The 16,292-nt window shown below is 38.1% G+C and overlaps 1 protein-coding gene across 1 annotated transcript in view; it reads right to left on the reverse strand.

Moving 5' to 3' along the window:
- LOC126252651 (SH3 and multiple ankyrin repeat domains protein 3) overlaps positions 1–16,292 on the reverse strand; it is a 141,476-nt gene that overhangs the window by 52,216 nt on the left and 72,968 nt on the right. The window contains exons 9-10 of the mRNA XM_049953554.1: positions 13,265–13,441; positions 10,338–10,566 (exon numbers count right to left, since the gene is read on the reverse strand). Coding sequence (XP_049809511.1) covers positions 10,338–10,566; positions 13,265–13,441 — 406 coding nt within the window. The remainder of the gene's footprint in view (positions 1–10,337; positions 10,567–13,264; positions 13,442–16,292) is intronic.

Here is a 16,292-nt window from a genome sequence, read left to right on the forward strand (position 1 = left end):
GGACAAGTACTAGTAGACATCAGTCAGAGAATGAAGAATGTGTAAGGGGCAGTTTGTCTGCCGAAAACTACAACAACAATTCCTGCTGCTTCATGACAATGCATCTGCCCATATCGCAAACATTGTAATGCAGAGACACCCAATCACCCGCCCTATAGTCTACAACAACACAAGTCAGCATGATGGGAATTCAGTCTATGGCTTCTGGAAGTTCGATGCTGATGTAAGAATACCAGCAGTGACCAAAATATACTGCTTAGTTTGCAGGGACATATAGCCCTCAGCTACAACCTGTCGGAGGAGCCCACAGGATTGCAGAAGCGGAAAGGAAAAACAGTCCATGATCAAGTTAACAATTTCGTAGTTAGGAGTTAGGAGAAATCAAGTTACATAGCACTCTCAGAGAGTTTCCACTAGGGTCATTTATTTTAGCTATTATAATATTCGTAGAATTAATATTCCCAAAGTGGATTGATGTCACTGCAGCCCATATGGGGCAACACGGCTAGTGTTGGAAGAGCTTGGACATGTGACAAACAGCAGCTCCAAACTCTTATGGCATAAGAAGCTTTGCGTTTGATCATGTTGAATTTATAATGTCTAATCACGTACGGTCACAGAGGAAATGAATTTGATTAGTGCTGAAATAGTATATTTTGGTTTGTAGCACTCCACGCAGACTTGGACAAGAGTAGATAATGAGTAAAGTTTGTGCCACATGAGATGCCATCCCTCCAACTAGTGTCAGTAAATAGGATGCTGGGACTATTCCAGTGTTCTCTGTCTCAGTGTTATATCTTTATCATCGCTTATGACCTCTTGGTCACAATGGTCGGGTTAGGATACTTTTATGTCTTGCAGTATTCCGGTTACTGATTGCCAGCAAATCCTAAACCACCCTACTGTTGTAGTTTGAAGTACCGCCTGACAGCACCAATGATATGCTGCACAGCATAGCAGAGTTGTGGCTGCTCAGAACTGTAAAATCATATGAAAGTAACTTTTTCATTAATGTCATGTTGAGAAAAAGGAGTTAAGGTCACATGAACCACATGAATTCTGACAAAAGCACTTGTAGCTCTGTGTGCATATACAAAATTTGGAGGACACTGGGCCTCAACAATATATTAAGATTTTACCAGATTTGTCTGCTATTCATTTATGGTGCACAAACTTCTCCCAGAGTGTTGCTGTCTTAGAATAATTTATTGTCAGAGTTCATACATTGGAGTGCAACATACTAGCAGCTGTACTCCAGGTTTGGTTAAGTAAATATGACAGAGTGAAGATGTGCAGATAGATAATGAAGACACAGAACCAACAGGTAGGTCTGTGGCTCAATACTGCCACTCACCCATGTTAGGCTTCCACTTCCTGATACAGGCAGTCTGTTCATTGTATGTTGTTTGTGAAGGTTTGGATGGCAGTTACTAGTTACTTTCTCTCAAAGTAAACTGATGCGAAAGGTTTTGATTATTAACAAAAAGGATAAATTGAATTAATGTCAAATACAAGAGGAAGTAACAGAGAATGTTTTAAACTGGATTTACATGTGGATGTATCACAATGTACCTAAGCAAGTTCTGACTGAAATTGTAGAATTGAGCAATGAATATGAATGAGCACTTTCCCTGGGATTTATGCCTTGAAAGATGTTTTCGTCCCAGTTTCAATCAATTGTTTAGGACACAAGGCACTGATTCAACTTATTTTATTTCCTAAAGAATATAAAAGCTGTTGTAAGAGCTCCCACTAGCCTCATCAGGTTAGTGGGTATTTCAGAAACGAAAGACGAGAGCACAAGAAGACTTCCTATAATCAAAACTATTCTCAGACAGATTTACAGACATTGTTTACATGTTTGAACTGAAGAAACAGAGAAGGAATACAGGTTAATGGAACACACCTTAATTTTGATGATGAAACTGTACTGTTTGCCTTTATTGCAGACAGACATGGAAACAATGATTGGAAGAACTTAATACAATTTGTCTGAAAGTCAATTATGGTTATACTAAAATGAATATAATACAAATTAACAACTAATTCATAAAACTACCTGATAAATTTGTGGCAGTTGAAGACAATGACTGAAACACGCAACTGAAGAGTAAAAGCAGCGTGAAATTGTGTTGGAAAATTAAAAACTACACTTTCAATTTGTTTGAAACAGAGGTGTGTTACCAGTTTTGACTTATGAACATGAAACAAGAGACTTTCACAGTGAAATCCATAATAAAAATAAAAGAGTGTTTTACAGCGTGAAATAAAGAGATGCATGTTGAACTACTAGGAGAGACAGAAAAACAAACTGATCTGGTAACAGAATGAAATAGAAAATGTTAACTGTCAATGAACAAAAGATACCACATAACTGAAATATTGTCAGTTTTATGTTTCTTAGTCAGTTGATATCCTTGACTTTCAGCACATTTGCTGTTACCACCCGAATGCTGAATTTTTAATTATTTATGAAAAACATGCACTAAAACAACACTGTGTGTGTATGACACTGTAAGAGTAATTGGAAATTACATGTAAATGCAAAAGAACGAAATATCACATGACTAGGGTGTTTTGAATGTGGTAAACAATTCCACGTAAATGCGTAATCATGCACAACCACAGCACACTGTTTTTGCTTACTATGTATCTGCCATGTTCCAAAGTGTTTCTTTGGTTGCAGCTTCAGTTCATGAAAATGGACAGTGTTTTAAAAGACGAACTTTTTACTGAAGAAGGATTTGTTTCTTGTCTAAATTAGCATTCCTTCCAGAGAGTGACTGTCAGCAGTGTTGTTATTTAGCTTGCATTCACGGCAGTCTAGTAAAACTATGAAACTTAGTAGTACCACAGGTGCCTTATTGTGCGATAAATCGAAATGCAAAGCTTGACTTATTTTGTACTTTAGTCATTTCTGCTACATATTTTTAGAACATCCCCTTAATTGTAGCATCCCTTATAAATACAGAATGAACAACAGGTGAGGATAGTAGTAACAGTTATGTTACATGCACAGAAGAAAATTTATTTCATTTATGGGGCTCTCTGTCACATTTTCTGCACTGTCTAATGACACAGGTAATTTTTCTTGTTTTCTTAGTAATAACATTACTGATATAGTTGTTATCATAAATACATGAATTACAGCTTCAACTTCAATCTTATTAAGTTGCTTTACAATTTCTTTTATTTAGAAATTTTGCTGGCTGTATCCAGGAATGCTCAAAACGATAGAGCAGTCACAGCTGCCACTGGAGATGTCAATACTTCACACCCATAACTACACAATGGTGCTCACTGTTTACCAGACGATTCAGATAACTTATCAGAGACGCCAGAGGTGAGGATGTGGAAAGTGGAGGCCATAAATTTTATGGTGACTTAAGCAGTGACAGGCATAGGAAGTTTAAAAGCCTACCCTGAAGACTGGGAGAAAAGCACCAATAAAATTATGAGAAGCACAGACAAGTGTGTATAAGACATTAAAAAAAGCCAAAGTGGCAAAATTACTCATAATATTCCAAGAAAGGCACCAAAATTATGTTCAATGTGCGTCAAAGATGTATCAGAAATCCATTCCAAGCAAGTGTCATCAATTTTCTGCTGGTGATATGCGGGCAGTATTTAACACATTCTGGGTAACAATTTCGTGGGATCAGAGGAAGAATTATATAATCAGTTTTGGGCATATAATTCTAAGCAAATGTACAGGGAAGGTCACTAGAGAATCCGAGAGGAACGGCACATCATTTGAGAAATGAGATGGGACAACATAAAGTATTCAATAAGATGTTTCTCATTACTCTTGGGATTACAGAATGGACTATCCAATGTTGGCCGGATAATGCTACACATGGGATGGGCTCCGATTCAGAATGGCCACGTTCTCGAATAAAACAAAGAAAAACCATGAGAGAAATTTCATAAAAGAATTCCTGGAGTGCCTTCTAAAACTGCCATCATATTACTGCCAGGAATCTTCCTCCACCTGTGCCTTGCTCCTTTTCTACAATGCAAACAACAGCTGCACAAAATCTACAAGGAAATATGTAATATGGAGAAGATTCCATCTTTAACTTGATTTTCAAGGATGGCGACCTTAGCTTATTTTCCACCAAGAAATGCCAGTGCAACCTGTGTTGTAGTTACAGGCTTGGAAACTTGAGCAAGGACATGTGGAAGCAGCACAAAGAACACAAAGACAAGACAATGCTGTAAAAAGATGTACATAAGAAAGATGCTCAGTGTACACCATGGACTTCTGGGCTGTGAAAATAGCTGCATTTTTACTTGAAAGTCCAGTTTCTTATAAAATAAAATTGCCTGTTCATCACTTTACAACATATAATTTAGAAAGTCACGATGTGGTGTTTTACTGGTTCAATGAAACACGAGGTGAATTGGTTGCATCAAATTTTACCTCGTATATTGTAGACACCCTGTCTAAAACAATTAATGACAGTCCTGTCCAAGTCATTCTGCATTCTGATGGCTGCAAATATTGGAACAGAAATATGATATTATCAAATGCTCTTTAAAGATTAGCAACTGATACAGAAGTAATGATGACACAAACATTTTTGAAGTAGGTCATACTCAGATAGGAAGTGACTCATTCACAGTTCCATTGAGTCCAAGCTTAAAGGGATGTGAAGTTACACTTTCTAGCCAGTCCGGCTTGATACATGAAGAGGTGGGAAAAAAGTAACAACCTTACGAAGTCCATTTCCTAGATTACTTCTTTTTCACCAACTATCAGAGAAAAGTTGTGGCCATATGACTCAATTAAACATGTAAAAATGAGCCTATAGTTATGGACCTGAAGGCAATGAAGTGCCATCCAAAAATTATTATTTACTACAAGTGATCTTTCAACAAAGTGTGGTAAGAAATACCAAGGCATCCAAGAAAAATTTCTAGAAAATCTTGCTTCCCGAAACAATACAAGACTAAAAATCAGGAAAGTCAAATGGGATCATTTACAACACCTTAAGTCCTTCTTTCTAAGGAGGGTCATTGCTATTATGACAACATCTCATACAAATGAACATCATCTTGGAGGAAACTGTTTCAGGAGAGAAGTGCAGTGCATTTCTTTGGTGCTGCTTGAAAAATGTTTGGCAGTTTTCTTCTTGAAGAAATATACACACAGTATTAGAGCTACATGATCAGTGTGTGTGTGTGTGTGTGTGTGTGTGTGTGTGTGTGTGTGTGTGTGTGTGTGTTTGAAGTTATTTCTATTAAGTCATTCAATAAAATGTAATTATTATTGTTTCCAAAATTGTGTTATTACTAGATTTCTTGGCACAAAAAACAATATAAAAGCGGTAAATCATCCAGGAGCCTCTGACAAACAAATACCATGTAAATGCTGAGTCCCAGAAAGGCACAATAAAAGACTGCCAAACAAGTAAACTTTTGGCTAAAAAGGCCTTCATTGGAATTAGACAACACGCACATACACTCTCACACAAACACATCTCACACACACGACCTCAGTCTCTGGCTGCCGCAACCAGCCAGAGGCTGTCATCACGTGCATGTGAGTTCCGTTTCCATGAGTGTACATGTGTATGTAGTCTAATTCTGATGAAGGCCTTTCTAGCTGAAAGCTTATTTGTTTGACAGTTTTTAATCATGCCTATCTGCTAGTCAGCACCTCTGTTATAACGTGAGTAGCAACTGTCCTTTCCATAATACTGTCATTATTCCATCCTGGATTTTCCATTGTTGAAATACCATGTAAGTAACATACCCTATCATAAATACTGAGACAGTTTTGTGTATCTACCATATTTAAGTTTTCTAGAGTTTTTTCTTCGTTCCACTTCCTGATGAGATCTGAAATTTCATTGTAGTGCTACAATGCATATTTAGCATCCCTATGAAATTTATTAGGTATTCTGGACAGTTTCTGGTCTATACTGTAAAATCTGTATTTTGCTACTTTCTTTACTGATGAAATGTGCCTGTGATAAAAATGAATTGGTGTGAATGGGAAATGGAGCTATGGTTATGGCTGATATATGGACCAAGACAGTTCTTTGTTGGATTCCAAGAGATAGGGAAAGGCAGCCTAATGGAAGGTGACCTGAAGACATATGAAAACTTGTAGGAATGGAAAAGATGACATAATGTTAAACTGCTGGGTCACGTGGGATCCACATGAATATTTTTGCAGCACAGCCTTGCAGCTGCCAAACAGTGGTTTTTATGTGAATTTTGCACGGAAGATTACTGAGAAGGCTAGTCATGCTATTGTCAAGGAGAGGATTTGCTATACAAGACGAAGGTTAGATGCTATTTCAGCAGAACTTTACCAGTTACATCTGAAGGTTGCAAGGTATCTTTCTCCTGTATCGTGGGACTGGGTTGATGGAGTGACTTTGGCCAAGTTCGAGTGGATCCACAATGATGCTAATTGTCAGCAGATATCAAAATTTGATCGACTGTTGCCACAGAAGCCTCCGCCAGAAGGGATAATGGTACGACGTTCTGTTGTCAATCTCACGGAGAAGAATTTGGACGACGCTACGCTGTCTGTATTAAGCAAGGGACTCAATTTTGCACCTACACCTACAGCACCGCCATTAATAAGTATTTTGAGTGGTGTTGAAGAAGCTGTACGACGTCTTCCTTTGGATGCCGCAGACGAAATAAGAAGGGAAACTTGCCGTGCTCTGTTGAAGGCTCCTACTCAACACAGTAATTTAACCTCTGCAGAAAGGGCTGCATTACGAAATCTGAGAGAGGACCCTGACGTAGTGGTATTGAAAGCTGACAAAGGTAATGCAACTGTTTTGTTACCTCGTGGTGTGTATAAAGATAAGATGTATGGTCTGCTAAGTGACTCTACCTATAGGAGGATTGATTACGATCCTACAGGACGTGTGCAACGAAAAACTTCAGCACTATTAAATTCCTCCTCCTTACCGCAAGAGACCATCAAGAGGTTAAAACCACATGGTTGTGTACCTCCAAGACTGTATGGCCTTCCAAAGATTCATAAAGAGGGTCTTCCTCTGCGTCCAATAGTGAGCAACATTGGAGCTCCTACATATGATTTAGCTAAACATCTCGCTTCCTTACTGAGACCTTTCGTAGGCAAGTGCTCACATCACATATGAAACTCAGCTGATTTTATCAATAGACTGGGGGCTCTTCGTTTTAACAGTGTAGACCTTCTAGTAAGTTTTGATGTGGTCTCACTTTTTACAAAAGTTCCTCTTGCAGATTCTTTGACACTGATTGGTAACATGTTTCCTGTTGATATCACTGCTTTGTTCAGGCACGCACTTTCCTCAACTTATTTTATGTTTAATCAGGAATATTTTGAACAGACTGACGGTGTCGCCATGGGTAGCCCCCTCTCTCCTTTAGTCGCCAACCTTTTTATGGAGGACTTTGAAGAGAGAGCGCTTGAATCAGCTGCCCTGAAGCCAACAGTTTTTTGGCGGTATGTGGATGACACTTTCATAGTGTGGCCTCATGGAGAAGATAAATTAATGGAGTTCCTACATCACCTCAACTCCATTCATAGCAACATCCTGTTCACCATGGAAATAGAGAAAGATGGTTGTTTGCCTTTCTTGGATGTCCTGGTTCGAAGGAAGAATGATGGTTCTCTAGGGCATTCAGTTTACCGGAAACCCACTCATACTGATTTGTACCTGCAAGCATCGAGTTGCCATCACCCATCGCAAACCATGAGTTTGCTTAAAACGCTTGTTCATAGAGCTCATACTGTCTCAGATCTAGATAGCTTATCTCAAGAACTCGCCCATCTAAAGACAGTATTCAGCGAAAATGGGTATTCCATCTGGCAGATTAACAGGGCACTAACAGTTAAAACTAAGAAGCAGGAAGTGAATAAAGAGGAGAACATGCCGGAACAATCTTTAGCTTTTCTTCCTTTCGTTGGCAACACTTCGATTAAAATAGCAAGAATCCTCCGAAAATTTCAGGTAAAAGTGGTTTTCCGCCCACCATCGAAGATTGCGGACCTTGTGGGATCAGTTAAGGACAATCTGTTACTACGAAAGGCCGGATAGGTCAAACCACACGCACCGTGAAAGAACGCTGCACTGAACATCAACGTTACACCCGCCTTTTGCAGCCAAGCAAGTCTGCTATTGCTGAACATTGTATTTCTACTGGACATTCAATGGAGTATGAGAAAACAATTATTTTGTCTACAGCAACGTCTTTCTGGGACTCCATTATTAAAGAATCCGTAGAAATACGACTGGGAGAAAATCTGTTAAACCGTGACAGCGGCTACCAGCTGGACAGTGCATGGAATCCCATCATCTCCACGATTTGCTCAAATCTAAGACGACAGAGTGCATCGACGGCCGGGGCAAACAGCAACGCAGAGGGCAACTGAGTTCCGCTATTCCACCAGCGAGGGCGCTGCCGGCGGGCAGTGTTGGTTCAACTATCAAGTTTTCGATGCATGCGCAGAATAGTTACAGTACGCTATATATTGTGGAGTGGAGAACTTTATCGCCAGTCTGCGATGGCTCACCTGAAGATGACTGGCAGGTGCTCAGTTGAAATATCGTGCGAAGTATTGAACGACGACCGGCTGCAAGCCCGAAATTTGTTTGAACAGTGGTTTTTAGCATGCCTATAGATCTTCAAATATGAAGCAAAATTATTTCTTCAGTATCCATTGACTAAAGCATGTGGGGACCCTTCACTTTCTCTGATCATTACTTCTGTAGATATAGCAGAGGACATATGTGGCTTTCTCTTTGAAGATCGTTGTCTAGTGTTGCCAACAATGCTGCAAGGGTCTGCCAAGTATTAGCAATTTGATTCGTGTGATGTCTGCTAGCAAGGGACAATACACTTTTAGGAATAAATCAGTTTATTTACATCAAACATGCTAATTTGTGCAGTTATGTAGTGGCCTCTCGAAGCCACTTGGAATGATAACATATTAACAGCTTATTTACATGGTCTCCTTGCTTTTAAGTCAAAGCTGCACAGCTTGTTATGAACACACTCCAGTGATAATTTTAAAAAAATGTGCTCAGTTTTGTTGTTTTCAATTTGTAAGTTTATGGTTGGTAAATATTAGGTTCTCCAGCTGTCTGGTACTTTGATGATCGAAAAGTTTTAACCATTGCCTACATGATTGATTATATATTTAACTGATGCAAAAATTTAATAGAAAGTAAGAAAAACTGCTTGAATCACAAGTAGAGTGAGAATGGCTGGCCAGTGTTTACCTTCAAAAAGCGAAATTCATAGTACTGCTAGTAAAAAAAAAAAAAAAAAAAAAAAAAAAAAAAAAAAAAAAAAAAAAAAAAAAAAAAAAAGCTTGTGGAGCTTGTATGTTCATTCAAGGTGGGGAAAGTAGGGGATTGGTTAGAAAGAAAGAAGATGGTAAGGTCATTTGAGACTTGCGCAATGGACTTGTGTTCAGGAGGATGATGGTTCAAATTTCCAGCTTTAGGTTTTCTGTGATTTTCCTAAATTGTTTAAGACAAATGCCTGGCTGGTTACCCTGAAAGGCATGGAAACTTATTTATGCCCCTTCCAAAGGAACTATTCCAACATTTGCTTTAAATGATTTAAATAATGCATCACAAACTTAAACCTGAAAGACTGGCCAAGAATTTGAACCACTGTCCTTCCAACAGCAAGTCCATTGTCTTATCACTGGGTCACCATCTAACTTGGTGATTTGTTGGGTTTCTGGAAATACGGATCCCATTAAATGGCGATGGAGGAAATCATGAAAAGTCATATGTGTATATAGTCCATATATCAGATATGTGTACGAAGATGATCACCTTACTATGGGAAGTATGTGGTCTAATGTTACCATCTATGAACATAGGGCCCTGCATGTGATGAAGGAACAAAAATGAGTACAAACTACAAAAGACAGTAAATGTCGTCAGGAGGTCTGTAGTTTTTAGATGTCAAGACTTGGAAATAGCTTCCCACATGTTCACTTCAGTGCCTTGAACCAAAAGACAAGCTGGAATATGACTGTCACTACATGTCATTTATTTTCAACAATAAACAAGATACATCATTACTTCTTGTCTTTAGTGCAGAGAATATTTTTTCATATGACGCATGGAGAGAAATATTTTTATTTCTCATCTTATTGTCAATGCAAAATGGTACGTGTAATTTGGATGAAAATGTGTTAACACAAATCACCACAAACTGGTTTACAGAATTATGTGAATGCAGTTGTTTGAAGAATTCAGTGTTAGGTCAACTTGCATGGGAATGTAGCAACTGTTTCTAAAATGTTTTTCCTGTTAAAATAATTACTCTTGAATTAAATTATCACCAGAAAAAGTACTCACTGTTTTTTTAGCCGTGGTGCTGTTGCAAAATGTTTGTGCACAGATTCCCGTCTTCCCTGCACACGGGGAGGAGTAGGCCGAGTAAGACACGGTGGAGGCTGTGGCAATATTGGTGGTGGCACCACACCTTGGCGTAGACGTACCTCTTGTACACAGTGGGCTGGGAACAACCCTGTACCTTGACCACGCAAGGTGCCCTCTAGGAGACCACAGTCAGTTGAGCCTGTTACTGTAACAGTGAAAGCTCTGAGTTGCTTTCTATTCTCCTGTTACACAACAAAAATGAAACTGGATATACATTTACCTTATGTAATATAAAACAAAACTGGAAAGTAAAGAGAACAACCAGCTTACCTACCATCAATATAGGGACAACACATGAATCAAAAGTACATTTGAATCTCAAGCTTTCCAAGATTCTAACCAGTTCCTTATTTAAGAAAAAGGGGGTGGGGCATAAAAAGTGTACAATGTACAGGAACTGAATTCAAGAAAAGCCTAGCCAAGTCTTTGAGTTATAAGTGTTGTAATCTCTGAGAAGGGAGTGTAACAGACATTTGTACTATGATGTGCTACCTTTGACAAACTATAAAGCTCTTGAAGATTATCAATTGTCGAAAATTTAATAACAAGCAATGTTTTTGAATAAAGAGAAAGCTGTTCCTCAAAAGCAGTACATTCAGGGATGTAGTGTAAATAAATCAACAGAATATATGCCTCCAGCAGATGATGAGAAGTTTTTATCTACACAGGTAACAGTGTTGGTACATAGCAAACATTGTGAGGAATGCACAATGCTGTGAAATACTGGAATTACTAGATCAAGTGCACCACTCTGTGAAGTTTTATAAAGCTGTGAGAACAGTAAGACAGCTGGCAGTAAGTGCATCAAAATCAGTGGTGCCACATTGTTAACCCCTATTACAAAGATATAAACAAACAACAATACAAAACATATAGATGTTCACCATACAGGTTTGAAGCATATGCTCTCATTTTGTAGCTATAGTGTACAAGAGGACTCATAATCTAGTTTTCTCCTTTATTCTTAAAAAATTATTTTCATCTAATCATACGTATCTTGTCAAAAAAGAAACGAGAGTGCTCTCATAACTAAAAAACTAGTAGTAGCATATTGGTGTGCATGTGAATTTTGCCTTTACCTGTGTATATATGACAGGATTCATCAAAATCTATCAACTTCCTGACAACGGGGAGGATATTTCCTACAGACATATTCTTGTCAACAACCAGTTGGCATAAATGTTGGAGCTGCCTCAAGGAAAATGACATAAGGAAATTTTCTGAGCAGAGGATGGAATGATTGCAGGCATGTATGAACCGAAACCAATCCTACTTTAAGACACCCACTTTGATAAATTTGATTTTCAGCATCAGTCTTGTCTCGCATCTCATTCACATCATTTTCTAATGGAGTGCAAGAACATGTCTATAGTGAACTGCTTGTCCAATGTTTCTGAAATGATCAATTCTGACTAGACCTGCCACACTTTGAAGACACTGTTCAAGAAGAAGAAAAAATTCTGACTAAATTTGTCACACTTTGAAGACACAGTTCAAGAAGAAGGAAAAAAATATGAATCTAAACTGCCACAACAAGAATTTGTTTAGTAATGAGTAACGTGAGCAGTCTTGTTTCTTTTTGCCAGATCTTGGGTGATACGAAACATACATGTATAACATAATTGTGTGATGCCTTTAACTTACAATTGTAACATTATTTTTAATGTTAAACTTTATATATAGGGATATGTATGTTTCTATGTATGCATAGCATTTATGCTTTAAAGTAAATAGTCATAATTATTCTATTTTAGTTATTTTGTTATTCTAGAGGACTATTCACTTACCAGCCACAAAAGTGGGAACGATTGAAGCAGGGCTGTTAAAAAGCCCAAATTAAAACACATAAGAACATCATCATGCAACCAAGAAAAGGTGTCGTAATGTTTAGTTATTCAATACAGCCAGTTTCTGTCAAATGACCATTTTTGAGTCACCTACATATCTATAAAAATGTATGAGAAATAGAGTGTATGGCAATACAGTTGTGGTCAATCATTGTACACAACAGATATTCAAAGTAACATTACATAAAGCTAAAGAAAGCCCTGCTGTCGAATACATTGTTTTTTGTACGCTATGTTTCTTTGTGTATGTGAACTAACGTATATAGGATCACTATGAAATAATAATGAAACAATACATTAGTAAGATGAAATTCAGTGTTCTTTCCTGTACCTTATGTGCAGGATTTGGAGGGACATTTATTTCCCTCATGCTCCAGTTGTTCCTTTTTCATCAGATGCTCACTTTCTCCACCTTACTGTTATCAGTATAAGGTATAAATCTATTTTACACTTTCATTTTGAATGGAATACATCCAGTTCTCAATGTTTAAAATAATAAATTCTTCTCGTTATAGTTCAGATATAATGATATTGTGATAATGCAAAATTTGGGGACAGAAACAACAACAAAAATGAGGAAAAACAATCACTCACTTATGTGTGTGTGTGTGTGTGTGTGTGTGTGTGTGTGTGCACGCGCGCACGCATGCGCTTGCGTGCACACGCGCTTGCATGCGCATGCGCTTGCGTGTACCCACTGAAGAATAATGACAGCTTGCACAAGAGCTTGTGTATTTTTGTCACTACTTCATGTGTGTGTTTGCCACTCAATGTTCAGTTGCAAGTGAGAGGTCGTTTTTCCTCATTTCTATTTGGTAGAAGTCCTTATAGTTTTCTCATGACATATATATTTATTAGTACTGCCAATTTTATGATGTTTATCATACATAATATTTGGGCTGTGGGTGGGAGTTAAACTTCATGTTTGTGACTGAGACTACTTTGTGTTACAACCTTGCAGTTAATACTATACATGTGTAATTCAACATTACTTACCTTCAAGAATATCCCCCTGAGAAATGCGGAGATGGCCTGGGAGACTAGAGCTGTAGTTCTCAAGACACACAACAGCTGTCCCAGGGAGAATGACAGAGTTGTTCGTAGTATCACTGTTGGCTGTGCCAACTCCAGAACTATCACTGATGATGTCACTTGTATCACCCAAGCTCTTGTCTGTTGTGAAACATATCTCTTTAGAATATAAATAAAATGGAACCATAACATGGATATTAACCAAATAATTTGTAAAACAGAAGTAATTTGGTTGCATACTGCAGATCTACAAAACACCCAGAATTGGTACCATATCAGGGAAGTACACCTGCACATATCACTTGATAACACTAGTTTACTCTCTTTTAGGAAGTGTGAAATATAATGTTGATATAAGAATTTTTTAATTAAAATTTCTTAATTAACTAAAAAGCATTCTCTTAATGTGACCCCCCCCCCTCTCTGTCAGACTTGGAGCTAGGATTCATCTTCTGGTGTCATCATACTGTGCGAAATGTGTTTCTGTATTGCATGGCTGCCTGTGATGATCAACTGTCCAGTGTAGTGTCTTGATAGTGCCATTATGAATGATTATTGAAATGAATGGAAGGGAGAAGATGAAGCCTTGCTCCTTTTGAATAGTATTAAAGAGGGCACACAGCTTAATGAACGTATCAATTGGGCAGTCACACCCTACAATGTTAGTCACTTGTAGAGGAGAGATCTTTGGGATATAACACATGACCATAGTTCACAGTCCAGTAATCGGTAATCCATCCACTTAGGTATTTGAACTGAGCAGAAGTTATGTGAGAATACTGGTAACTTTTGAACAACAATACAGATGGCTGATTGATCTATAGCTGATTTGGAGATTTAGTGAAATGGCACCAAAGTGATGTGATATTGGGAGAAGTACATCACCACCCTTTACCACACACAAGTTATGTACAACCATGCAGTTAAATACTGTCTGAAGATTTCTTGGCATAATAACTGCTGTAATGATTCCCAGGTACAACATTATATGTTTCCACAGTAACTGTGGCCTGGAAAGATGTGGGCTCAAGGCCAAGACAGTCAATCTGGGTAATAACAATTTGTCTTATTAAGCTTACAGAGTGGGGTCAATAGTTTGTTTCTCCAGCAGAGGGCTCTGGCTGTGAACTTCCCCTGCAATGGCATTATAGTCCCTCCCATCCTCTGGGTGCTTGGAGTTTTGTGGTGGGGCAGCATATAAATTGGCTCCCCAATACTGCTCCTTACAGTGCATCAGCTTATGAAGGCGATGAGCAGCTGTCTCATAGAAACATTGTGTGATTATTATGATATTATCTACTGTTACTTTCAACAACCATTTAACTGTATAACGAAACAGTTTAACCACTGGAGTGAGCACTATTAATTGTGACCAGCCACACAAAATGGAGAGCCTTTCACAAACAAAAGAATTTGGTGAGTACAATACCGAAAATGCCACTGAAATATTTCTTCAATTAAATATATATTTCATAAGCCACGTTATGGCAAGTGGAAGAGGGTACTTTGTGCACCATGGTCACTTCACAAATGGTCTGTGGGAAGGATTGTTAGTAAGCCTCAGTGTAACCTTCATTTTCTTTTTGTGAGATATATGTATGAGGAAACAAGATATTGGTTGTTCTTCAAGGAAACTATGCTCTCAGAATTTTAATAGCAAACCACATCATGGTGCATTGCCTCTCTTGTAGCATCTGACATTAGAATCGGATAAGCATCTCCATTAAGTGTTCACACTTACTAAATTAATCTGTGATGAAACATTTCTCTTCTTTGGATCTTCTCTACTTCTTCCATCAATTCCATCTGGTACAGGTTACCTACTGATGAGCAATACTCAAGTATTGTTCGAATGAGGTTCTTGTTAGCTGTAGTCTTCATGGGTGGCCTACACTTCCTGATGGTTATTCCAATGAATCTAAGTCTGACACATGCATCATCTGCTTGCAATCATTTTATCATACATTAATGGATCTTTCTGCCAATTTATCCACAATATGTTACTTTTGTTTATGTTTAGGCTCAATTGCCAATTCCTGCACCAACTGTCAGTCCTTTGCAGGCCTTTCTTCATTTCACAACAATTTCCTAGAATTACAACTTCTCTATATATTGTAGCATCATCTGCTGAATATACTGATATATTGTGAAAAGTAATTGCCCTATAGTGGGTCCTTGGGGTACATCCAAAATTACTTTTATGTCTGAAGATTTGTCTTCTGCTAAAAATGACCTGGAATAGTTTGTTTGCTAGGAACTCTTCAATCTAATAACAAAGCTGGTTTGATATTATGTGCACTCATATATTGTTCTCTAAGTGACAATGAGGAACTGTGCTGAATGCCTTCTGGAATTCATGGAGTATTGTATCAGCTGAGGTGTCATTATCTGCTGTCTTCTGGCAATGGACAGAGAGACCAAGATGGGTCTCACACCAACATTATTTACTGAATCCATATTGATTCCCACAGGTGGGATTGTCAGTCTCCACAAGGTGCTCCAAAATTCTACAACATACTGACATCAGCAATATATGTCCAAAGTTTTGAGTGCCTGTTCAATGACCCTTCTTGAAAATGGTAATAATTTGCACATTTCTCCAATCACTAGGAACACTTCACTTTTCCAACAACCTATGATATATGCTACTAGAAGAGGAAGTTCTGCAAACACTCTATTCAGAACTATATTGATACCCTATCAGTCACCTTTCCTCTGCTGAGTGATTTCAACTGATTTTCTATCCCGTGGTCACTTATTTTGATAGCAGTCATTTTGACGTTTGTGTGATGATTTAAAGGAGGAACTGCAGTTTTGGAAAATTAAATTTAATATTTTGGCCTTCTTCCTGTCATCCATCATTTTGATGCCATTACCGTTATAGTGTGTCTGAACAGTTGGTTCTGATCTGTTTACTAATTCAACATAAGATCAAACCTTCTCAGGCTTTTCTGTCAGATTAGTAGACAGAACTTTACTTTCAGTTTCTTTA

The sequence above is a fragment of the Schistocerca nitens genome, chromosome 4 (genome assembly GCF_023898315.1).
Source record: "Schistocerca nitens isolate TAMUIC-IGC-003100 chromosome 4, iqSchNite1.1, whole genome shotgun sequence".
NCBI lineage: Eukaryota > Metazoa > Arthropoda > Insecta > Orthoptera > Acrididae > Schistocerca > Schistocerca nitens.